Source organism: Camelus bactrianus, chromosome 15, assembly GCF_048773025.1.
Source record: "Camelus bactrianus isolate YW-2024 breed Bactrian camel chromosome 15, ASM4877302v1, whole genome shotgun sequence".
In the NCBI taxonomy this organism is placed as follows: domain Eukaryota; kingdom Metazoa; phylum Chordata; class Mammalia; order Artiodactyla; family Camelidae; genus Camelus; species Camelus bactrianus.
In genome coordinates this window covers 33,061,762-33,086,872 of record NC_133553.1, presented here as the reverse complement: position 1 = coordinate 33,086,872, position 25,111 = coordinate 33,061,762, and the positions used below count along the sequence as shown (strand labels likewise).

Genomic DNA, 25,111 nt, shown 5'->3' with positions numbered 1-25,111 from the left:
AAAAGGTGTGGAAGCTGTTCATCTACCAACAAATGGCTCTCCCTATACCTTTGCCTTATGTATCTCTTCCATTTGGCTGTCCCTGAATTGTATCCTTTATAATAAGCTGGTAAATGTAAGTAAAGCTTCTGAGGTTGTGGTTGTGGGAAACTCTGAATTTGTAGTCGGCCAGGCAGAAGTATGGTTCTCCTGGGGACTCCACTTGAGGCTGGCATCTGAAGTCATGTGGAATGGAGACCTTAACCTGGGGGGTTTTGGCTAACTCCAGGAGACAGTGCCAGAATTGAACTGAACTGCCAACACCCACTTGGCCCTGGAGAATTGATTGTGGTGTGGAAAAACTACACACACTGGCTGCCATAAAATACCATACAGAAAAGTATTGATGTTTCAAGCAAAAGTTGAACTGAGGAAACAGAACAACTTAACTAAGTTCAATTCCTAGGTCTTCAGTATTTTATTTTATGGAATGAACACCATGATTAGTACATATACTGGTACTCAAATATGAATAATTATCATTTAAAAGCCAATAGAAAAGTTAGGGTAAGTGGCAATGTGCCTAGCATTTATTTATAAAATCACATTAGGCTCATCTGTTAATCCACACATCTCCTCAATTGGAGATTATTTGCTTTTGTTTTACTTGATTTACTTATCTGAAAGTTATTCTCACTATCTGGATAGTCAATTTTCATATTTTTTCATATAAAAGTTTTACAACATTCACCACATATCTCTACAGCCTTCTGTCTCAAAGCCTTAAGAGCTCTAAAATTTGAAATACAGGTGATGCAGAAAATAGAAAACTACTAGATAATACAAAAGGTAACTGTATCCTTGGCTAAGAAAGATTATTTTGGTTAAAAAACATTTGACTCATTTTTAACAAATGTTTGAAGGACATAACCAATGTTGATATAAACAAGGGAAGAGAAAGATTAGATTAGAAAGATCTGAACCTTTGGTGAAAAATAAGTTTGACAGAACCATACCATAGTTATATGTAAAATTTAAAACTTCTGTCCTTTGGGAATTAGTAAAAAGTGAAATATTTTATATTATTGCAAGTAATCTGTAGTTAGCTTACTGACTATTAAAAAAAGCTCTATTATGTATTACACAATCAATCCTACTTCCGCTAAATATAATTAAGTACAAATATGCCAACATTTTAGATTAAAAAACTGATTAAACTTCTCTATATACTTAACCTGTATCAGGGACATCAGTGGGTCTCATAATTCTCCGAATCTGCTCCATAGACTGTAGGTCTGGTGACAGTCCTATAAATAAAAAGATGAGTCATAGTACTGACATCTAAAAAATATTCACTGAAATAAAAACCATCTAATCAAAGTAGATTCACTATGTGAAATTAGAGATACTTAAAAGTGTTCCTTTCAACGTTATCTTTAATATATTGAGTTATAAAATAGAATCCCACTTGATATAACAGAACAGTATGATTAGGTCTTCATTTTTTCCCTACCAGACAACTAAGACTCCCTTTCATTTCAAAAGATTTTTCAAGGAAAAATAAATCCTACCACTCTTGTTTCTTTCCAACCACTCCCTGCCCTTCATAGGAACACACGCAATTCTAATCCTCCCTACTTTTTTTGCCACTCCTTACCACTTAAATTATGTTTACTTAAAGTGCTCACCGCGCCCCGTAAGACATTCCCTCATCCTACTCCAACATGCTTGTTATCTTATATAAAAGCATAACTGTTGATCAGAAAGATAAAGAAGAAAAAGCACATGAAAATACTCTGTAATCTTTAAAGTAGTACACAAATATAACCTAGTATTTCTTTTTGATGGGCAATCACAAATGAGGCTAAATATTCATATTCCATACTGCTACATTTCTGTTCTTAGCTATACTAATGTGCAAAAGCTACAATTTCTCAAATGTTTAGTATCTACTGTAAAATGTTTCCATTAACATAGTTAGTTATGTTCTACCAGAGATCAGGCCTGGACAAGTGTATCTACCTTTCAGTGTTTTTCTACCTTAACTCTTTCGGCATATTGATGAAAACTAATTTTCTTACAGTGTTTTCATTAAATTATTTCCCTAAACAAAAACCTCATATGGTCATTAAACCATTCAACAAACTCCTTTGCTCAGTATCCAAATCTCTATAATCTGATCCCATCAAGCCCCAACATGTATTTGACATTCTAGTTGGGCCAGTCCTCACACATTCCTTGAACTAGACACCATAAAAGACGACTTTCCAGTTCTCTTCACGTCTCCTATTTATCCTCCAAAAGCCAAGCCTCCACAAACATCTGCCCAACAATTCTCTCCCTTTTTTGACTTCTCATTATAATTACTATCTCTACAAGTACTTTGACATAAATTCCTTTCATTACTCAATGTTTTGAAAATACACATTTTATCAATAGGTTTAAAAATTCCTCAAGATAGCCAGATCATACACTATCTACATATTTTCATGGCTCCTAGCCAAGTGCTAGACACGTTAGCTTTCCAAATGAACTTTCATATATTCAAGTTTATTTAACATGTCATAGAGAATAACTTATCATTCTACTGAAAAATTATATTTAGGGCCAAACTACAAATATTACACAAAGCCTAGAACTCTTGGCATGTGAGAATATCAAAATATACAAAGGTATTTAATATAAACAGGAAAATAATCATGATCTCACTTTTACTGATAGTAAAGGTATCTTTCTGTGAAAACAGGCAAAGGAAAGACATTTTTTCAAACAACACTCTGGTTATGCTCCTCATATGTTAAATTCTTTAAAGATTAAGTACTAAATTTGCATTTTCATTATGTATAACCACAAATTCCTAGTTATTAAAAGAGATTTTAGCCATGTTTGAAGAGTTTTAATCACTTGAGTTTTCACACAAGCACTGCTTTGTTTTCCCAGTGTCTCAATTATGATAGGTTTTTCCCTAAATAATGGAAGTAAAAGAAAAAGAATCCGTAAAGCAAATTTACTAGTCTACCTCCATGACAACAGAAGATCTTCTCATCCACAATGGCAGCTATAGGCAGACAGTTGAAACAATCAGTGAAGGTCTTCCACAATTTAATATTAAACCTTCGTTTGCCTATAAAAAGAATAAGCAAATAAAATAAATCTAAAACTGTTCTCACTAGTTATCTCACAGCCACAGAATTATAAATGATTCTAATTTTGTTTTTTTAGCATTTGTTTTTTCTATTAGTGTTACTTGTATACTTTTAAGAAGATAATAAACATTCAGCACCTTCAGTAAAGCTGCAAGGACTACAAAGGTTATGCTAAGTGTTTTATGAAACAAATAAATACTTTTGCCTTTTAAGATCACTATACTATAGCAACTTTGAAACAGTCTGATAGACTATTAGTTTACTTTTTCCATTTGATATGCACAGTAGTTAAGTATCTAGCCAAAAAAGTAAGCAAAGGTGAAAAGGGTGCCTCTGGAGACTGTTTTAACTCTGTTGCATGAGTAACACAGCATAAACTTACTGCCAAAAAAGGACAATTTCCAGGTGCTTAACTGGTATTCACTTTTAAGTGACTTTCTACTTGGCACTATAGCAAGTATAGAGAGACACAAAGGCTATAATCTTCCTGTAGTCTAGCATAAAGAGCTACAACAAAGACAATCTCAAGTGCATGTTTACCTTTTTGGAGTTATTTGATTTTTCTGAATTTGGCAGTAAGTTGCAACAACTAACCCAGGGGAGGGATAAAAGACACTAGGCACTAACTTTCTATGCTTTTATGCCATAACCTGCCTCACAATGAATAAATATAACTCAAAGTAGTGTTTACAAGCTGCTTTCACATACATTTCATTTGATGTTATTTCTATCCTTGAGGATATTCAAGTCCCTATTTTATGCTTAAGAACATACCTTTATTTCTGATGTAGTTTCAGAAAAGTGGTTATAGCATGATATACTACTATCCACTGCCTGTCTTACTCGTCTGATTTAAACCACTGAAATCACACACTACATCTTAGAAATAAAAATGCAATACAAAATCAAATACAGAATTAGTCCCACTACAACATAAACTCCATGAGAATTGAGGTCATCTCTCCTGACCACTCCTGCAACCCCAGTGTTTAGAATAGTGTCTAGCATATAATACAGCCTCAAACATTTGACAAATAAGTGCTTACTTGATTTAAGGAGACAGAGATTTAAATACAACCCCCTACAATAATTAAGAATGGAAAAAAGCAAAAAAAAAAAAAAAGGGAAAAAAGCAAAAATAGATTCTAATGGAGAATTTAGCAGTAAAAAATAATATATTCAATTTGAAAATTATTAATTCACTTAAATTTTAATCAACCAAACATATGTTCATTCACTCCCATACTGACAAAAGCAAAAGACCAAATTCAAATGTAGCAGGGTAATTTAGTAATAACACTTGGAAACACTGCTACACAACAAATTAGTGATTTCTCACTGATGAAAAAGAGTACAACAAAATAAGGATGACCCACAGTATTCAGTATCCTTATCTCTCTAGGTTAATAGGTATACATTAAAATCTAATAATAAACTTCAGCTTTTAAATAACTTCATAGAACTCAATATTTTTTGTGACACAGGACCAGTAAAAATTTGTCATATCACAAGAATGTTGAGAGCTAAAACCTTAATGAACGCTAGAAAACCAGAGGCTACCGTCTATAGTGATATCTGTTCCACTTGGTTATTTTACTATATAAACTAATTATATGAGGGCCTTTCAGCTGAGTCAGCTGCAGTCAACCTGAAACAATTATGACCAAGGAGATTCCAAGGAATCAACTGAATTAATAACATGTTTCCCAGTTTCGGGTTCTTCTTCCATTAAAGGCTCTCTTCTTGGGCTTCTGTTTGATAGATCATATTTTCAAAAACTCTGAATTAAAGGAATGCTTTTGAAATGGAAAATTATTACAGAATTTTCCCATTTTTCCATTAATAAGTTTTTATTTTTACTTACATTCATCATAGAATCCATAAATGCGATTGATGCTAGCACACTCATGGTTTCCTCTTAAGAGAAAGAAGTTCTCTGGATATTTGATTTTATAAGCCAATAGCAAACAAATGGTTTCCAAAGACTGCTTTCCTCTGTCCACATAATCTCCTAAGAAAAGATAGTTGGCTTCTGGTGGGAAACCTCCATATTCAAATAACCGCAGTAAATCTGTATACTGTCCATGAATATCCCCTAAAAATAGAAAAGTCAGTTTTAGAAAATTTGGTTATTGTGGTAAGCAGCTTCTATGAAATGATTCTCAATGTTTACACCCTTTTGTAATCTCTTCTCTTGAATGTGAGCTGTAACTAGTGACTTACTTCTAACAAAGAAGATACAGCAAAAGTGAGATGAGCTGTCACTTCAGAGATTAGGTTACAAAAGACTGAGTTTCCATCTTGCTTGCGCTCTCTTGCCTTCTCTCATGCTTCATGATGAAACTGCCTTACGGAGCACTCATTGTAAAGAGCTGAAGAAGGCCTTTGGCTAACAGCTCATTAGGAACTGAAGCCCTCAGTCCATTGGTCCATAAGGAACCGAATCCTTTCACAAATGAGCCTCGAGATTGCAGCCGCAGATGATACCTTGTTTGCAGCTGTGTGAGACTTAGGACCAGAGGACCAGGCTACCCTGTGCCTGAATTCCTAACCCACCGAAACTGTGAGATGATAAATTAACGTTGTTTTAAACCACAAAGTCTTGAGGTAATGTGTAATACTAATACAGTTACTCTTACTATCTGTAGTTTAACTTAGGTACACTTTTTTTATACCTAGTAGCAAGCAAACAGCAAAAACTAAGAAACAGCATAAATAACTTCTATTACCTTCAAGTTATTTCTATATTAAAGCATTCTGAAGAGTATTTTGTTGAGAATATGAATCATTTTAATTTTAAGATAGCTTATAATTTACTTTATTTAAATTCACAGAAGGGATTGATCACTTCCACAAAATTTCAATTACAACCGCTTACTTAAAGGTGATACTCTAAGCTAATTAATTTATTCAACATTTACTTAGCTTATCTCTCTTAACTACTAAACACTGAACAAAGTAACACGAAGCACATGACTTAATAAACTATGTGAAAAAGAAAAAATTATTTAATTAGCACATTATGCATCTGCAGGTTATGATATGAATATGGATCACTAAGAAACCTGCAGGGGAAGGAAAACTTTTGCAAATAGCAAATAATCCTTGATTGAACAAAAGCTAATGGTTAAGTTCATAAAAAGCTATGTCATAAACACTAACAGCTACTAAAAGAAAACCCACCTTATCAAACCAAAAGTCATACAATACATTATTTATATCACTTCCCACTGCTATGTGAACTACAGAAAAATGCTTTCTGTGCCAACAAGTTTTCTGGCTGGAACAATGTGACCACTCAACTTAGGGTTGTAATTTTTTGCTTTTGGCCAAAAGCCACTATAAGACTTGAAAGAAAAACGCAAATAATATTAAGTTATGTAATCTTCAAAGTAAATTAAAATGACAACTAAGAAGACTACCAATACTGCAATACTGACCTCCCAAATTCTGTACCTGTTTTTCCTAACTAGTGTACTGGAATGTCCATTTCTCCACATCCTTGAAAACCATGGATATCAATTTCTGACTTTTTTTCAATCTGATCACAGTTCTAGATTTGTTTTTAAGTTGCATTTCACTGATTACCAGTGAAGCTGAGGGTTTATGTTTACTGGCCAGTTGAATTTCTTCTACAATCTTCCCCCTTGTAAATTTTTCTATTCTATTGCCTTTTCCTTGTTTCTAAGAACTCTTTACAGTGTGAACAACAATCTTTTAATCTGCTGTAGATATAGCAAATATTTCCTTCTTGTCTCTAACACGTCATTTTAGGAAAGTCTCGATTTCTAGAATTTTACATAATAAAACCTAGCAATCCTTTTTTTTTACAAAAATTTTTAGCTGTTTTCTCTAAATCATCTTCAATGTAAATACAGGAGGAAAACCAGGATTCAAAAGAGACTTGTTTCTAACTTTACCCATTTACATACCACAAATTTTCAGTGGCGCTTCCAACTCCAAAAGAATAGGCTGGCTGAGAAAGATCTCCCGAGACTTGATACATAAGCCCCGAACTTCTGCTTCAGTCATCTGCACAATCTTTCCTGGACGACATCCTCGCACTGATAAGCAATAAATTAAATGGTTAGTTTTCTAAAATTTATCCATAAAATAGTAATTCTTAAAAAAAGTCATGCTCATGTTTTGAAGATCAGAAGAGTTATGTAGGTAGCAAACTACCAGATACCCTGTTGTGTCCTATGGCTAACAGTAAGGTTATTCTATGATCTCTGGCTTCTCTCTATCTCCACTGCTGCTGGTTTCTGATGCTCCTCAAGGCTGCTGCCATGGAAATGTGGTCTTCTTTGCTCTCCAGTGGCCAACTTGAGGCCTTGCAGCCCAAGTGAACTAAAACCCATTAATTACTATGGTTCTCAGTAACTTCTGGGATGGAGTGGGGAGGAATGGTCCATGAGGAGTTCCTTATTTGCCCTGTTGAACTGAACTTATAATCATTTCCTCTCATCATTAGCTTCTCCATTGGCTTTCTCTTTAATCTTTAAATATACTGCTAGCTCCCTTTCAATCTTTATTAAAAAAGCATTTAAAAAAGAAAACAAAGACTGTATTTCTATATTCCCCTACCATTTCCCATTTACAATTAAGCCCACACATTTCTTGCTAAAAATGGTTGATTTCTGTCACGTTGAGAGGCTTTAAAAAAAAAAGCCCCCCTATGCAAAAGCCAACCCATGTATATATTCCATTAATATAGTAATACATAACAAAGAAGAGACAGAGGCAATGCTGAAATATGTTTTAAGCAAATATGATAGTAAGAGCATCCCTGAAATTCAAAACAATGATCAGCAGAACTGCTTTTATTATGGTAACTTAGCATAGCTTCTACATTAGTACTAGTTCTCAAATACCAATTACCTACTTCCCATAAATTTGAATTATCCTAAGATGAAAAAAGACATCTAACTTTGTACCTTTCATTAAAAATCTAGAATAGTAGCTTAGATTCAATGCCCTGTAATAGGAACAATTCTTAATCTTGGTATGAAATTTTAAATGTGGGAAATGATGGTTACAAAAACAGTTCTACTGTCAATGCATCAAATACCTATCTATTTTGGTTTAAGAGGAAGAAAAATATGCTCCTTGGAAGATTAAAGATCTCTAGGTGCTTTCAGATGACAAATACACATCTAAAATTAGTATTTTACTTAAGTAAATAATTACCTAAAAGTAATTATTAAGAGATAATAGCAATAGAGAAGACAAACAAAATACTTCGGGTTCTTATAAAAGTTTCTACAATCTCTGTTGTGATTCTGTTGTCATAAAACACTTTCTAGGTTACCAAAATTTAGTTGTAACTCGATGGCAATGATTATTAAGTAAATCAAGACTAGCGTGGGTCACTTCGATGTGTCAATTTAAAGTGCCTAGATTACAGTGGTGAATATTTTATCTCACATTTGTTTTATTTCCTCTGTGTATTATGCATCTGTTTAATTTTTACTTCCCAAGCAAGTAATTTAGGTTACGCTGAGGTGCACTACAACTAACATTTTTACAGAGCTAAAATGCTTCAACTTCTAAGTCATGCTAATGCAGAGAAACTAAATTCAAAACAAAAACACATGACATATATTTCACTCCATGCTCTTCCCCCAATTAATCTTTAAAGTTAGGAGATACCTTGCAATCAATAATTCCTTACAATTGGAATTGGTAGTGGCTTTTCCTCCCTTAGTGGCAAATAAAACTGCATTTCATTATCAATCACATCTAAGAGTTAATGAAATGCAGTTAGAGAAGCTTAGGATTCTTCTAAAGGTTAAGAGTTTGACAAATGTCCAAATCTAAGGAATAAATTAGCAAAATATTTCGGAGAATAGGGTGGATGGCTCAGGGTAATCCTACTGTCTTTCAACTCAAAAGCCATACTCCCTTTATGTACTGCCACCAGCATGTACTCCTAGATTTCAAAGAGCACTTCAAATTTCTCAGTCATCTGAAAAAAAAAGGACTAAATCAATCTGTTACATAGGGGAACTAGATCACTATCTCAGTATCCCTGAGGAATTACAGAATTTGGGTATATGAGCCCAGACCCAAGTGTCTCTTTAAGTTATAAAAATACTATACAACTGCATGATTAATTCAGTGCAAAGCAATTTCACATCATCTCATTTAATCCTTTTGATATTCTAGGAATTAAAAAGGGAAGTTACTATCTATACTGTACAATGATAGAGATTAAGTAACTTCTGTAAGATTATTAGAGGAAGTAAAAAGCAGTAGACAAGAACCAAGGTCTTACAATTCAAAAGTCAATACTCTTTCTAGTTTACCACATAAAACTTTTTAGTCAAAAATTTACCAGAAAAAATTTTTCAGAAGGTGTGCAAGACAAGTAAAAACCTCATTATAGCAAATTATCCACAATACTATAACTGTTTAGAAAATATTTTGAAGTATTACATAAAGTACGCTACCACTACGTGCACATCTCAATGAATTGATTGTGCATACACCTAAGTAACCATCACCTAGACAAGATACAGAATACTTCCAGCAGCTCTGAAGGCTCCCTTATCCCTAATGATTCAATAACAATGCCCCAAGGTTACTATTATTTCTTTCAGTATAGATTAGCTGTTTTGAATTTTAATTACCTAGAAAATACAATATTATGTACATACTTATATACAGTATAAATTAAAAAACATAGTATGTACTCTTGCTCATTATTTCAAGTACAAATTCATTTTAACAGATACAATTCTGATTTTCTATTCCTTGTGTCAGTTTTGCCAACGTTAATAAAGTATCAAATTTATTAGGATATTTATAATCTTATTATCCATAAAATACATACATATATAATTTTTCTCCGACCCATTTGAGAACATACTTCATATATCATGCTCTTTTACCCCTAATACAGCAATATTATTTCCTAAGAATCTCTCTTATACAGCCACAGTATAAGTTATCAAATTCAGGGAATTTAATACTTACACAAATCTTTAACCTAAAGAATTGCAGTACTGCATTTTTAATAACTGTCCCAATCATGTCCTTCATAATATTTTCTTTCCCTAGTACAGAATTCAATCCAGTATTATATTATTACATTTATTTGTTCAATCTCTTTAGTCTTAATAGTGTTGTCTCCTATAGCTTTCTTTCTTTTTTTTTTTCCTATAGCTTTCTTGATACTGGTAATTAAAAAAATTTTTTCACATTATCAATCTTTCTAGAGGTTTACCAATTTTATTAATCTTTTCAAGGATTTCCTTTTTTAAAATCATACATCCATTTTTTATTTGATTTCTGCTCTTTATTATATTTTTCCTTCTACTTTTTTGGTTATAATTTGTTTATTCTTCTATTGTCTTGGAATAGCTTAACGTTCAGCCTTTTAAAAATTATACATTTAAAACTGTATGCATCCCTCTAAACATTACTTTTAGTGGCAACTGCAAAAGTTAACACATATTTTCATTATTATTTAGGTCAACGTATTTTATAATTTTCACTTCTAATAAGCCAATAAGATATGTGAAAGTACATGGCTTAATTTCTAAATATTTGAGGAGTTCCTATTTATCTATTGATTTCTAGCTTATCAGCAATGAAGTCAGAGAACATATCTGAGATCTCATTTCTTTCAAATTTAGAGATCTGCTCTATGGTACAGCATATGGTATAGTTTAGTAAATGTCCACCCATATTTGAAAAGCACGTATATCCTCTAGTTTCTGGGTAAAGTGTTCTATGTGTGTCAATCAGGTCAAATTGACTGTGTTGTTTAAGTCTTCTAGAGCCTTACTGATTACTTTTCTTGTTTATTAATTACTGAGAAAGGTACATTAATCTGCTATGGTTGTGGTTTTCTCTCTTTCAACCTTTTGGTTCTAATAGCTTTTCTTTTTGTGTTTTTGATCTGTATTATGAAATATCTAAAAAATTTAAGATGGTTATACCATCCTGTTGAATTAATCATTTTAATTATGCAATGCCCTTCTTTGTCTCCAGTGATTCTTCCTGCCTTACGTCCTTTTCTGGCAAAAATATATAGCCAACTCAAAAAGTTTCTTTTGGTTAATATGTACATAATATATTTTCCCCATTCTTTTATTCACTCATCCGTGCCTTTAAATTTAAACTATGTCCCCCCCACCAAAAAAATTTATACTATGTCCCTTTTAAACAGGAGACAGGTATTCAGAGCTTTGTCTGGAGTGTTTGCTCCTTTCACATTTACTACAATCACTGACAAAGATGAGTTGAAGTCTACATCCTGTCATTTGTTTTGTCTCATCTGTTCTTTATTCCTGTCTTCTTACATTTCTTTGGAGTAATCAATTTTTATTATTCCATTTTTCCCCTCTATTAGCTTTTCAGTTATACATCCTTTTTCTTTTGGTGCTTACTCTAGAGAAAATAAATGAACTTTTGACTGATTTCCACTCTCCAGACTTTTGTTCTACAGTTGCTATATACTGCTTCCACATATTTTAAAACCCACAAGCCATAATTATTATTTTAAACAGTATTAATTTATATTTATAAATATTGATCCTTCTTATTGTTCTTCATTTCTTTCTCCAATTCTGTGCTTTTATCATATTCTTTCAACGTGAACTTTAAAGGAAGCAAAGGATACATTCTATGATTTAGTATAAAAAGCTAAAGCATTTTTTAGTGCCAGTCTACTTTTAATAAATTTTCTTAGTTTTAGTTTGTCTTTATTTTACCTTCACTTTTCACAAGGATATGCCCACTTAATTTAGAATTCTATGTTAGCATTCAATTTTTCTCTCAGCACTTAAGTCATTCTCTTGATTTTTGGCTTCTGCAGTTTCACTTGATATATCAATCATCACTCATAATATTATTACTGTCCTCCTGAATGTAGTAACTTATTATTATTGTTGCCTTATTATTGTCCTCCTGAAAGTAATGACTTCTTTCCCCTGGGAGCTTTTAAGATTTTCTTTTTCTTTGATTTTTAGCAGTTAAGTCTATGATGGGTCTTCTCAACATGATTTTATTTACGTTTCTCCTACTTGGAATTCACAGAGCTTCTTCACTCTGTGTTTTGGCATCTTTCTCAATTTTGGAAAAATTCTTGGTTAACAGATCTTTTATTCCACATCTCTTCTTCTGGGAATCTCATTATACACGTTAACCTCCCCATTACCTCCTGTTGCTTTCTTTCTGTATCTCCCCTCTATTTTTTCTCTCTCAACACTACAAAATTTCTACTCAACTTCTTTTTTTCTAGTTTATTACTTCTCTATTTTGCTGTTTCTAATTTGCTAATAAACCCAACCAACAAATTCTGAATTTTAGTTAATGTATTTTTCAGTCGTAGTTTCCAGGTTTCTGATAAATTTTGTTTCCTCTTTACCTTGAGCATATTAAATCAGTGACCTTAAATTCTATGTGACCTCTAGTATATGAGTTATCTGTAGATTTATACTTTCTTCTCTTAATTTTTGGTCAGTTAATCCTGTTAACATTCCCTTTAGTATTTCACTGAATGAAACATTTGACTATGGATAGTTCTAGATGACATATTCCTCCATACAGGGTGATTTCCTTTTAGCAGCAGACAGTAACCAAGGACTCACCCACACTTTCTTGAGAGCTAGTCTATTTCATTTTGCCCTCAATCTTAGGGACTGGCCATGTTGGGGGTCTCAGTGGAAAACTCAGAGTATAATATGACCTCTTACTTCCCAAGGTTTGAACTTTAACTTTTGCCTCTCTGGTACTAGGGGGATGCTGGAATCTGCTCGATCTTTAGCTTCCCAGATATTGTTTTCTTCTGGGTTTCTTATAATCTTCTCTTACACATGTGTACCTTAGAAGTCAATGATTTTAGGGGGACCTGACTGCAGATTTTGAGGTTAGAGTCTATGTAGTTCTCTCCTCTTTTGGACTTAAGTTTCAACTGCTTTAGTGGCCCCAGACTTCCACCTCTCCTCTTTAGTCCAGTAAGACTGCCACTTTGTATTTGGAATCTAGTCCCTTATACCTCCGGGATAAAAGTCAGAGTGACTGGTAAACTCACTGGTGCTTCTCTTCTCTTAAAGATCAAAACCCTCAAAAATTTCCTGTGTTGGTTGCTCTTCAACAACGGAATAGCTGCTCAAGTAAAAACAGAAGCATATAAAATATGATTACTGGGTACACACTAGAAATTCAAATTATATGAAGTACTTTGACGAATATCTTGCCAAGGCCTAGACACTAGGAACCCATACCCCATGTTATCTGAATAAATCAGTCATGCAACTTAGGTGGAAGCATCAAGGTCTCCTGACTTCTGATAAGGAAATCTTTCTGCACAATCACGTTTACATCAGAAAAGGGGGAAAACACTAAGGCCTGAGGGTCAAATTTGGTTCAATCCTGTTCTTGTGTGTTAACAGTAATTTTTATACTTTTAAAAACAGCTGGGGGGAGGAAGTGGGAGAAAAACAGTATTATATGAAATTCAAATGTGTCAGTGTCCATAAATAGTTTTATTGGGACATAACCACATTTATTCATTTATGTATTATCTATGGGTACTTCTGCAATACAATGGCAGAGTTGAGTAGTTGCAACAGAGATCACAAGGGGCACCCTCATGGCTTTGCACTGCTTCCCAGGGTGCTAGAAATTGCGGGGGTGCAGTTATAACATGAGAGTCTTGAATGTCTACTGCTGTGTGCAACATTTTATTTTACTTTCATTACCAGTGCATACTCATCATGTCAAAGGAAGAAAAGTGGAATGTGAACATCTAAGGCATAGTAGAGTGTGGATTATTTTGTTACTGAATTTGATGACTAGGCACTGTATTTATGATTTTATAGCTGTGCTAAAAGAATACAACATATGTCCACATTACCAAACTAAGCACTCATCACAACATTCCAACTCACAGGAAAGTAAAAATCGAAAAAAATTTCTAAAACTTTAAATGGAATCTCATCACAGCAGAATTTCTTCACAAAAATAAAAAAGAGGCTGCAAAGAGAGTAAGTTTCCAACTGGTTCATGTGTTGGCAAGCAAGGAAAGCCATTTACTAATGGTGAGTTAATCAAATCATGTCTGGAAAAGCCAAAGAAATATGTCTTGAGACAATAAACTTGTTTCAGACTATGTATTTATTAATCTTTCTGTAAAAACAGTTCTTGAAGAGTTGAGAATATTGGAAACAACATCAATAATCCATTAAAAAAACAAAACAAATTATTCTGAGCTGTGTTCCTCAACTCTTGATGAGTTCACAGGTATTACCAACACTTTGTTGTTGTTTACTTGAGGAGCCAATACTGAATGTGAAGTGACTGAAAAGTTAGTGACTCGAATAGTCTGTGTGGAATGACCACAGGCAAGAAAATTTCCAAAGCAGCTAAGGAAAGGAAAAGAAAACACTGATTGGAAGTAAAAATATGCTTGAAGCAGGAAAAGACTTCACTGGACAATTTTACAAAGCTTGTGAAAATTTAAGGTGTTTAAAGTTTATGGTGCAAATAGTAGCAGTGGAAAAATATTTTAATCTATCATATTATTGAACCAGTGGTATTAATGATCCACTTCATTAGCTCTCATGAACTTAGGAATTCAGTGGTTTAGTAGTGATAAGGTTTTATCATGATTTTTTTGATCTCAGGGCTAACACTGAAATTTTTCTGAATGAGAAGAATCACCTTCTATCACTACTATTAAACACTGAGTAGGTTTTACAAATTGTATTTTGCTGCAAATCCGATATTTCTTAATAATTCAACCTAAAATTAAAATGCAAAAAAAAAAAATGCCTATGTGTAAAACGTATACTGTACTAAGTCACTTTGACAACTAATGTTGCTTGAATCACAAGCAAATGTCAGGTTGCTTTATACAGTTCCAGTGCTGTCAAAAGTTAAAACAAGTGCAGTGAGATCTTCATTCCCTCACAGATTTGCACTGGATATTATTTTCCAAGCTCAAAACCACAGTTCCAACAGCATTCTTCAAACTTCAGTGCTAGTGCAAAATACATCACAACCCATTTAACTGTGCAGTTGAGGAGCTGCCACCTAACCTCTCACTGGAGTAATGTAATGACATGCTAAAAGGCAAATATCAAGAGAAGACTAATAAAATTCTCTAAATACCTTCCAAGTGATGTCTAAAATCACTTAACTGAAATCATATGCTTGTGGATTGACATTAGTCTTGGCAGTACCTACCTATCTGCTGTAAATGACAGTTTCCAAGATGAAATTCAAAACTCTCATTTCAGACCAGCATTAACAGATGAACATTTTCAATTGATTTTGATACAAAACAATGCCTCTGAATCTCAATTAAGCAAAATGTTATCTCCTCCCCCAAAGAAGTCCCCTCTTGCCATGATTATAAAAAATTATACTCAAGCATTGTATTTCAAATTTAATTGTCACATAAAAACTTTTTCAATGCAGTTCTGTCTTTTAAATTACAAATGGTGTGATATGTCTGTATGTGTTTTGTGTGTATCTTATCTTTCAATAACCATCTGTTATTTTCTCCAGTAAGTTCTTACTAATAACTGCCTTTCTAAAACATAAAGAATGCTAAGAAAATATAATTTCACTATTATATTTGCCTCATAATATCTTAGTAATTTTCACTGACCTTTAATATTTTAATTTCTACCCTACCAAAAAGATTCACTCAAGGTTATAAACTAATCAACAGCAAAATTAACTTAAATCTAGATTTCCTAAATTTTTTCTCTATGATGAAATGGCATTTTCTTCATATTTAGTATAAATCTACTTTAAGCCACAAAAAGGAAAAAAAAAGTAACATTTTTATAATTGGCTAGAATGCGGAATTTTGGTTTTAAATGAAAGAATTAGGCAGCTGCCATAACTTCTATTTGTCTTAAGTCTGCCTGACAGGAATAATTAATGTGACTTCAGAGCCTATAGATGGCCTCCAGGAGCTCTGTATAATAAACCAAATGATAATAAAATAATATTGTGTATGCACATGAACATGTATATTTTTCTGAGAAGGCCCAGGACTTTCATGAACTCTCAAAGGGGTCTGTGAATTGTCATAAGTTAAAAAAAAATATTCCAGGTACACTAGTAAACAAATAGATAATGAAAAAAGAGTAAAGAAGAAATTTAACAGATATGGGGAGGCGGGGGGTGGGAAGGGACAGACTGGGATTTCAAAATGTAGAATAGATAAACAAGATTATACTGTATAGCACAGGGAAATATATACAAGATCTTGTGGTAGCTCACAGTGAAAAAAATGTGACAATGAATATATGTATGTTCATGTATAACTGAAAAACTGTGCTCTACACTGGAATTTGACACAACATTGTGAAATGACTATAACTCAATTAGAAAAAAAGTTAAAACAAACAAACAAACAAAAAACAGATACAGACGATGGCCAGACATCTCAGGAATGGAAAAAGGAGTGCCCTAGCCCAATAGTTCTCAGAGTGTGATCCTCCTATTCATTGTGTTGACATCTGCATGGTGGTGGGTAAAACTGCCAGCACCTCAGCAGAAACCAAGTCAGAGGCACCAATCTGCCACGCACTTACAGTGAAACAAGAAAGGTCCAGTTTCGGAGGGTGTGGAGAAAGGGAACCCTCTTACAGTTGTTGGTGAGAATGTAATTTGGTGCAGCACACTATGGAAAACAGTATGGAGATTCCTTAAAAAACTAAAAATAGAGTTACCATATTATCAGTAATCCCACTCCTGGACATATACCCAGAGAAAACTCTAATTTGAAAAGATACATGCATCCCAATGTTCATAGCAGCACTATTTTCAATAGCAAAGCCATGGAAGCAACCTAATTGTCCATCAACAGATGACTGGATAAAGACGTGTTGTGTGTACATACACAACAGAATACTACTCAGCCATAAAAAGAATGAAACAATGACATTTGCAGCAACATGGATGGACCTAGAGATGATCATACTACGTGAAGTAAGTCAGACAGAGAAACACAAATATCATACGATATCACTTACATGTGGAATCTAAAAAAATGATTCAAATGAATTTATTTACAAAACAGAAACAGACTCACAGGCATAGGAAAACAAACTTATGCTTACCAAACAGGAAGGTAGGGGAGGGATAAATTAGGAGTTTGAGATTAGCAGATACATACTACTATATATAAAACAGATAAATAAGGTCCTACTTTATAGCACAGGGAGTTATTCAATTCTTGTAATAACCTATAATAAAAAAAATGAAAAAGAATATATATTTGTATATTTAAATCACTATGTTATACACCAGAAACTAACACAACATTGTAAATCAACTATACTTCAATAAAAAAAATGTAAAAGATCCGGTTTCACTTAAAAATGCCCCTGATAAAAGCAATAAAAGCGATCAATTTTATTAAATCTCCACCATCAGTATACATCTTTTTAATATTCTGCATAATGAAATGGAAAATACCCATGAAGCATTTCTGTTGCATATCAAAGTACAATGGTTGTCTTTAAGAAAAGCATTTGTGTGACTGTTTTAGTTTCAAGCTGATCTAGCTACTTTTTTTCACAGAACATCTTTTTTACTGGAAAGCACAACTGACAAACTATGGTTATTCACACTTAAGATACTTAACAGTCTTGAAAATGAACAAAGACTGTCATTTCAAAGAAAACTGACAGTATTTGTTGCTAGCGAAAATTAAAATTGTGGAAACCTTGTATCCAGCACCATGAATTTGACAGCTTCTTCATACTTAAGGACTCTTCTGATCCCTTGTTGTAATATTAACAAATGGGACTTTTTTGATGTTGTACAAAATGTGTCAGCATTTGAACATCTGCATTAACTCAGCTTAACCAGTATTTTCAAAATGACCAACCCATGTTACAAAACCATTTGTAAGATTCATTTAAAATGCAACATAGATTAATGGATTTTAGCGTAAGAGAACAGTATTTCAGATTCTACGTTACAACTAACCACTTGTCAATTTCTGGTATAATATTAAAGACTATCCATCATTATCTAAAAAGGCTATTAAAATACTCCTTCCTTTTCCAACTACACTGCAAAAGTACAGATTTTCTTCATATACTTCAACTAAAACAATGTATCAGAACAAACCAGGCAAAGCAGATATGAGAATTCCACTGTTTTCTATAAAACCAAGCATTAAAGAGATGTGCTTATCATTAATTTTTTTGCTTTAGAAAACAAACACTATTAATGCTAAAATGAATAATTATTGCTATTTTACAAGAATTAAAGAATATTTTTAAACTCTCAGTTTTAATTTCTAACAAAGTACTGATAAATAACTCACATAAATAAAAGTTCTTGTCCTGAATTCTTTTTGAGTATACAGTAATCCCAAGATTAAAAAAGTTTGACGTCCATGACTCTCTAGTCCGTAGCCAAAAGAAAGCTAATAACCAAATCCCCTTAAACGACCTTTCACCATTTTTTTCTCCCTAGGAATATCTCTCCCCCTCAGCACCAACACCAGTATGTCAAATCAGATTATGAACTCTGGATAATGGGAATAGGAAAGAAATGTTTTTTGTACACATACATACAACATACAGTGGTTGTATGAAATAACACAATGTGGAGGGCACATCTGTTAGATCCTCACAAGGAATAGCCTTCCCAAAAATTACTATGGGGAGGATCCAGAGCTCAGCAGCATAAGCAGCCCTCTGTAACCTGAGCTCAGCTCAGGTTTATCCTAAACAATAACAATAACAGCTAACACTTTCTGAGCTTTTATTTTGTTCAAGTCCTTAACCAGCTTAATCTTTACAGATACATTATTAAGCAGATACTTATTATTATCATCTCCAAAATGCATTAGAAACTGGGGCAGAGCTGAAATTAAAATACATGCAGACCCTGTACCCTAACCAGTATATACATGGCCTCCCACTACATCAATGTACCTTGGGTAAACACTTAAGTGAGTGTACATCTGATTATCACAGAGGTTTCACATAACTACTGCAGTTAGGGTCTGATGTTCATAAAATATATTTCTTTTTTGTCATTATATAATTTAGATCTCTCATTTTTACTCGGAAGCCTGGTTATTTTCTTTCACTTCTTTAGCTCAATTATTTGATAAATATTCAAATAACACAGACGAACCTACAAGTACCTGTAAAGTTTCCTTCTCAGTTTACTATTTAAAATAAAACGAGCGATAATAGCTGCTGATAAAGGACAACTGCCACTGTCCTTTTACTACTTTTCCTACTGCATGGCAAGTACCAACTTAGACTAGGAGCTGAATTCCTGCATTAAGCCAGGAAAACGACTGGCTACTGTTATTTATACTTATTTAACTTCAGAATGAGTTTCTGCATTTTTAGTCCTCTACCTCTAATTGTGGAATAACGACGTAATTTCTACTAAAGTGTTTTCATTTTATCTAACAGACGGAAAATCTGAGGTATAGTATATTTCAAGAATGAGGTGTAAAAATAAATTACATTTCACCTACCAATAAGCAAGACTTCAAAGTCAATCTTAGCGGAAGAGTGGAGGGTGTATAAAAAAAGTTGTAAACTTGATCTTTCTGCTTCCGATCTTCACTGATCTTCTATTTTTCCAAAAGAATAAGCCTTGAAATGGCTATTTACAGCTGCTAGAGGAGTGATTGCTGCCTGAGGGTATAAATTTGTATCCACTCAAAATTAAACCCTAGAAGATTCAACTGGGAATTCCAATCCTCCACCACCACACCACTGCTAAGCCAACTGACATTTACAGACCATTTCTTCTTGTATCCCTACAGCCCAAGATCTCGAGGATAATCTTTGTTTCAGAAACTGAGATTTTAATTATTTCTAAATATCTTGGCACTCTTATACACCTACATTATCTTACCAGTTAAGAGTTATTTGACAATGTATGCAATTGGAATTGATACTTTGTTCAATGATAAATGTGGATAAGACGTAAGAGAAAAAACTCTACTTGATAAAATTTACTATCTTCCTCATAAATCCTAAATCTTAATAAAGCCTTATCTTTAGGCTCAAATGTAAATAGATTTCTAAATCCCAATGAATCCTAATCTTGGATTTAGACAATTACCAGAAAAGCTCCAGCTCTGTTTTCAAGTAACAAAACACTGGACTACTTCTTCAAATGGTCCGTTTCCCTTACCTAGTGGAACTGACAGAAAAACCAAGCACGCAACCAACCTAATTTCTGAGTCAGTTAAACAATGTACCATCTTCATGCCTTTTCTAGTTTCTCATCTAAAAAGAAGCAAAAAAGAGAACGTATCTCCCAGACGATCTTTCTTATTCCCCAACCTGCTCTTTTCTAACAGACCTGGCCTTGGGTCTACACACAACACTTTCCCTGCAAAAGTTGAGGTTGCCAAGATCAACTAGCACTTCCTTCAAAGTGCCTAACCTTTAGACTGCTGGGTCACAATTAAACAATTTAATCAGAAAAAGAGGCTTTAAACAGTCTGGCAGTTCCTCAAAAGGTTAAATATAGAGTCACCATTTGACCTAGCAATTCCACCCCCAGCTGTATATACTCAAGGGAAATGAAAATATATGCCCACACAAACACTGGACATGAACATTCATAGCAGCATTATTCACAACAGCCAAAAAGGAGAAACAACTCAAATGTCCATCAAGTAACAAATGGATAAATAAAATGTGGTATATTCATAACGAAATATTATTCAGCCATAACAGGAATGAAGTACTGACACATGCTACAACATGGATGAACTTTAAAAACATTAAAACGTGGGTGAGGAGGGCTATGTGTGAACTCTCTGTATTTTCTGCTCAATTCTGTTGTGAACCTGAAATTGCTATAAAAGAACAAAGCTTATTTAAAAAAACACCTTAAAAGAAGCCAATCACAAGAGACCACGATGTATGATTTCATTCACATGAAATGTCCAGAATAGGCAAAATTCACAGACAGAAAGTAGATTCAGGTCGCCTGTTCCTGGGGGGTGGGGAGGTGGAGGAATGAAGGGAAAAGGGAAATGTCAGCTAATGGGAATAGTGCTGTGTTTGAGGGTGGTGGTGGTAAAAACGTTCTAAAGTTGATTGTGATGACTGGTGACTACACAACTTTGTGAGTATACTAAAAACCACTGAATTTTACGCTTCAAATAGGCGAAATTGTATGGTACCTGAATTACGTCTCAATAAAACTGTTATTAAAAAGGGGATGCTTTAATGTGATTTCATTAATCTATTTTATTTTTCAAATCTATTCCTTTTTTAAGGAAAAGCAAAGGGGAGATATACACTAGATGATCACAGCAGTTCCACAAGTTGAGACATCTGACAGATTGAGATTAAGTGAAAAATGGATTAAAAAAACAAAACAAAAACACTCACACCCCAAGATTTTCATAAAGCTATTAGTGGGCCAAAAATACAAACACAATCATATTCTGCCACATAAGTTTATACTAATAGGCTACTAATATTGTGCTAATATTCAACAATTCATCTTGTAATATTCAAGCTTAGCTTTGTGGCAAAATAAAAAAAATTAAAAAAACTATTTTCTTTTTTATCATACAGCAAACAGCATTTGAAGTATTTCAGAATACACTTCAATGACAAGGAAAAATGTTCTTGAAATACTTGAGACGTTAATTCATAAGGCTATACAAACAATATGCTAATGATATAAAGAACGTGAACAAAAATGCATCAAAATTTCAACAAGTTATCTCCAGATCGTGGAATTATGAGGGGGACTTGGGTTTTAATTCCTCACTGTTTCACAAGTTTTCTACAGTAAGAATGCTTACTTTTATAATCAGAAAAAAAAGCAAAACCCAGACACTCACAGGTTTAAATGTATATATGATATAAATAATATTATATAATCAAATATGAGATATATATATATATATAATATATATAATTGGCATACATTAGTTATCATCAACTGATAACTGCCCAGTTTTTAAACACTTGAAGTCTGTGGTTGGGAACAGAGCTAGCACTATCTTAACCATCGGGAAGCAGTTTTCCACAATAGCTCTTCCTCTTCCCAAACAGGCATATTCTACTCATTCTATTTCACTTCTTCCAAAGTAAACAGTATTTGTAGTTTGAATAAAGTTCCCCAGGTGATTCTGCTATACTCCCACTTCCATCTTAACTCCTTTTGGAGCCACTGATCAGAGTAAAAAGCTTTTACTGGATTTTCCAGGATACTCAGATAGGAACTAGCTTCAGTTTAAACAATCAGTCAAAAGCACCATAAGTCACACGAATGTGGTAATAGGGTCACTACAGAGGATAGAGTGGTAAACATCTTTGATCTGTGGTAAGTAAAACTTAACCCAAGAAAATATACTGGAGGAATATGCACTATCCAAACAATAAATTAGTATACTGCTTTGCATTAAATAAAAACAAAAAATTAAATGTAAAAGGTGCTTTGAAAATTTACATGATTTGCCCACCTGAAAAAGAAAAACACAAAGCAACTCATAAAACTACTAGAAGTGTTACAGCTAATTAGCAATCTGATGTAATAAAAAAGAATCAAGAAAATGTTGTGGAACTACAATCAACATGTTAAACTGAGATCAAGTCCTGCTGATTTCCTTCCTGATGTAAAGAAATTCAGGCCAAATTTTAACTTGCACATTTATTTAATACTTAAACAACAACAACAAACAAACAAACAAGCCCCACTAACTGTAGCTATTCTGCTTAGGCAGCTTTACTTGAATTTGAGTTAATTTAATTAGCATGTAACATCACTAAAAATCAAGGCAGACAAAAATTTAAGACAAAAAATAATTACTTATTAGAAAATCCAAGTCTGTTTTGGATGTCTTTGAACAAGTCTAGATTTTGCAAAGGTTGGAAGGAGAAGAGGAGCCTTGAGAATTTAAGAATCCCAAGGAGACACTGTCAAAACTAAATATACTTCCCAGGACTAAGAAGCAAGTAATGATACACTTTACTGACAGAGAGCAGGCTGAAAAGGCCTGAAAATCACTTGTTCAGATTGGGAGTTCCTTGAATGAAGAGACTGAGTCTTACCTTTCGATTCCTGGTGACTAGCACAAAGCAGGTCAATAAATTTCTGCTAATTTAAAAGGGGGAAATGTCTGGGCTAGAATTCACACCAAAAAAAAAAAAAAAAAAAAAGAAGAAGAAAAGAAAATGAAAGAAAAAGATCAACCAAACCAGAACAGAGCCCTTATGTAATTAGAATTCACAGAAACAAATAGAATCACCGCCTATTTTCCCCCCGGTATCTTTTCCCCAATAACCTCGAACAATCCACCAGTGCAGTCTCTTAATTATCTATAATCATAAAAAAATGTATCTGACTTTAAAGGTCCCATATCAAACATTTTAAAACACATACATCTACTGTTTTATGCCTATAAAGTATATAAATAGGTAAATATACGGAAAATAAATGTGAAGAAGCTGAGATACAGCATCAGATTTTTACATATTTAAATTTACAAGCCAAGTTTAAAATGTATAAAAATTAGTGGTGGTCATAAGTATCCCCCAAAGTCAACAAGACATTGAAATTTTAAAGCAGCTATATTCCCTCTTAGAACAACGCATAATTACAAAAAAAAATTTTTTTTTTCCCAGAGCAAATGTCTCACTAGCAAGATGTTCACATCCGTTAAAATCCAGTCTTTATAAATAGTGAACACTGACTACAGGCACCAGGGGGCCTCCCAGGAATAACTTGATAGTAAAAGAAAAGGCAAATAAGAGTTCCTGGTAAAACTTTGCTTCGTATTCAGTCTTAACACTGAAGGAAAGCTTTCACATCTGGAGCAAAAACACTGTAGTTTGTTACACAACTAGTACACACAGAACTGATGAGATACCGACACACTGGTTTAAAAAAGGAACTAGCGCTCTTCCCGCCGCCCCCCAATCATACAATCTTCTGTGATTATTTTTCCAAACGTTAAGTACATACTGCTTCACTGCAGCAATTATCTTCAGGAAATTTGAAAATAAGTAACAATACATATGCAATCCTTCGACAGTTTCTGACAGAGGGCTCTAAGATTTTGAAAAATGGCTTAATTTCTTTCCTATACACTCACAAAAAGCAGTTAGTGATGACGCAAATTTTAGCGTAAAGAGATTCACTGGCAGAAGACCGCGGCTGACTTTGAATAATATCCCGGCCTCTCCATCTCTTCGCTTTCCCTCAATCCCCGTCCCTAACAAAACTATCCAATTAAAAACAGAAGGGCCCAGAAACTTCAAAAGATGCAAAGACTTGTAAATGTCTCTTACATACAAGAATGGCTTTACAATACCATTTCTAAGTTTGTTCCGAAAACTGCTCAAACCTGTTAAAATTCTCAAATCTGAAAATCAATACCGTCAGCAAACATGTCTATATATTTCATATTTCTTGTGTGCATTTCAGCTCGATCAAAGACTTTTGTTTTACTATTCTTTAAAGCTAAATAACAAATGGGAGGTACTCAACTCCCGCTAATGTTATCTTCTCCTTAAAGTTCGTCCTGTAGCATCATGTAAAATTGCTGAAGAGATCAAAGAATCGTCTCAAGGAGAAAATTTTTAATAAAATTCCCTCCCGGAACAAGAACTGGAGGCAGCCAAGGGCAAGGCACAAAGAGAACAGAGGAGAAATACACGTTCCACCGGCGTACAATGCACAGGAGCACGCATCTTGGCACCTTCCTTGGGAAGGGTCACCCAGCACCCCGGGGCTCCTCGCAACCCCCGGGCCCGCGCGCCGCCGTGCGGGTCCCCGAAGGTCCGCGGGGGCACTGCCCGCCCGCGAGGACAGCCCCTCTCGTCCTGCCTCCCCCGGCCGTGTTCCCTGAGGCCGCTCCCCCAGGCCCACTAGCTTCTTCGCCCCCTCCTCGGCAGGCGCCTCGGGGCGGGAAAGGGGGTCCCCTAGGACTCCGGCGGCGGAGGGGAAAAGAGGGCAGAGGGACGCGACCCCTCCCCGAGGCCGGCCGGGCCCCGACT

At 34.2% G+C, this 25,111-nt stretch overlaps 1 protein-coding gene and 1 long non-coding RNA gene across 3 annotated transcripts in view; both read right to left on the bottom strand.

The window, feature by feature from the left end:
- PPP1CB (protein phosphatase 1 catalytic subunit beta) overlaps positions 1-25,111 on the bottom strand; it is a 35,368-nt gene that overhangs the window by 9,764 nt on the left and 493 nt on the right. For both annotated transcript variants that reach the window (XM_074341835.1, XM_074341836.1), the window contains exons 3-6: positions 7,058-7,189; positions 4,990-5,220; positions 2,999-3,103; positions 1,215-1,286 (exon numbers count right to left, since the gene is read on the bottom strand). In XM_074341835.1, the coding sequence (XP_074197936.1) occupies positions 1,215-1,286; positions 2,999-3,103; positions 4,990-5,220; positions 7,058-7,189 (540 nt within the window). The remainder of the gene's footprint in view (positions 1-1,214; positions 1,287-2,998; positions 3,104-4,989; positions 5,221-7,057; positions 7,190-25,111) is intronic.
- LOC141573474 (uncharacterized) lies at positions 17,145-25,104 on the bottom strand. The gene is made up of 2 exons (XR_012499280.1): positions 19,609-25,104; positions 17,145-17,341 (listed from the first exon to the last, which is right to left on the bottom strand). It is a non-coding gene; the product is annotated as an uncharacterized LOC141573474 (long non-coding RNA).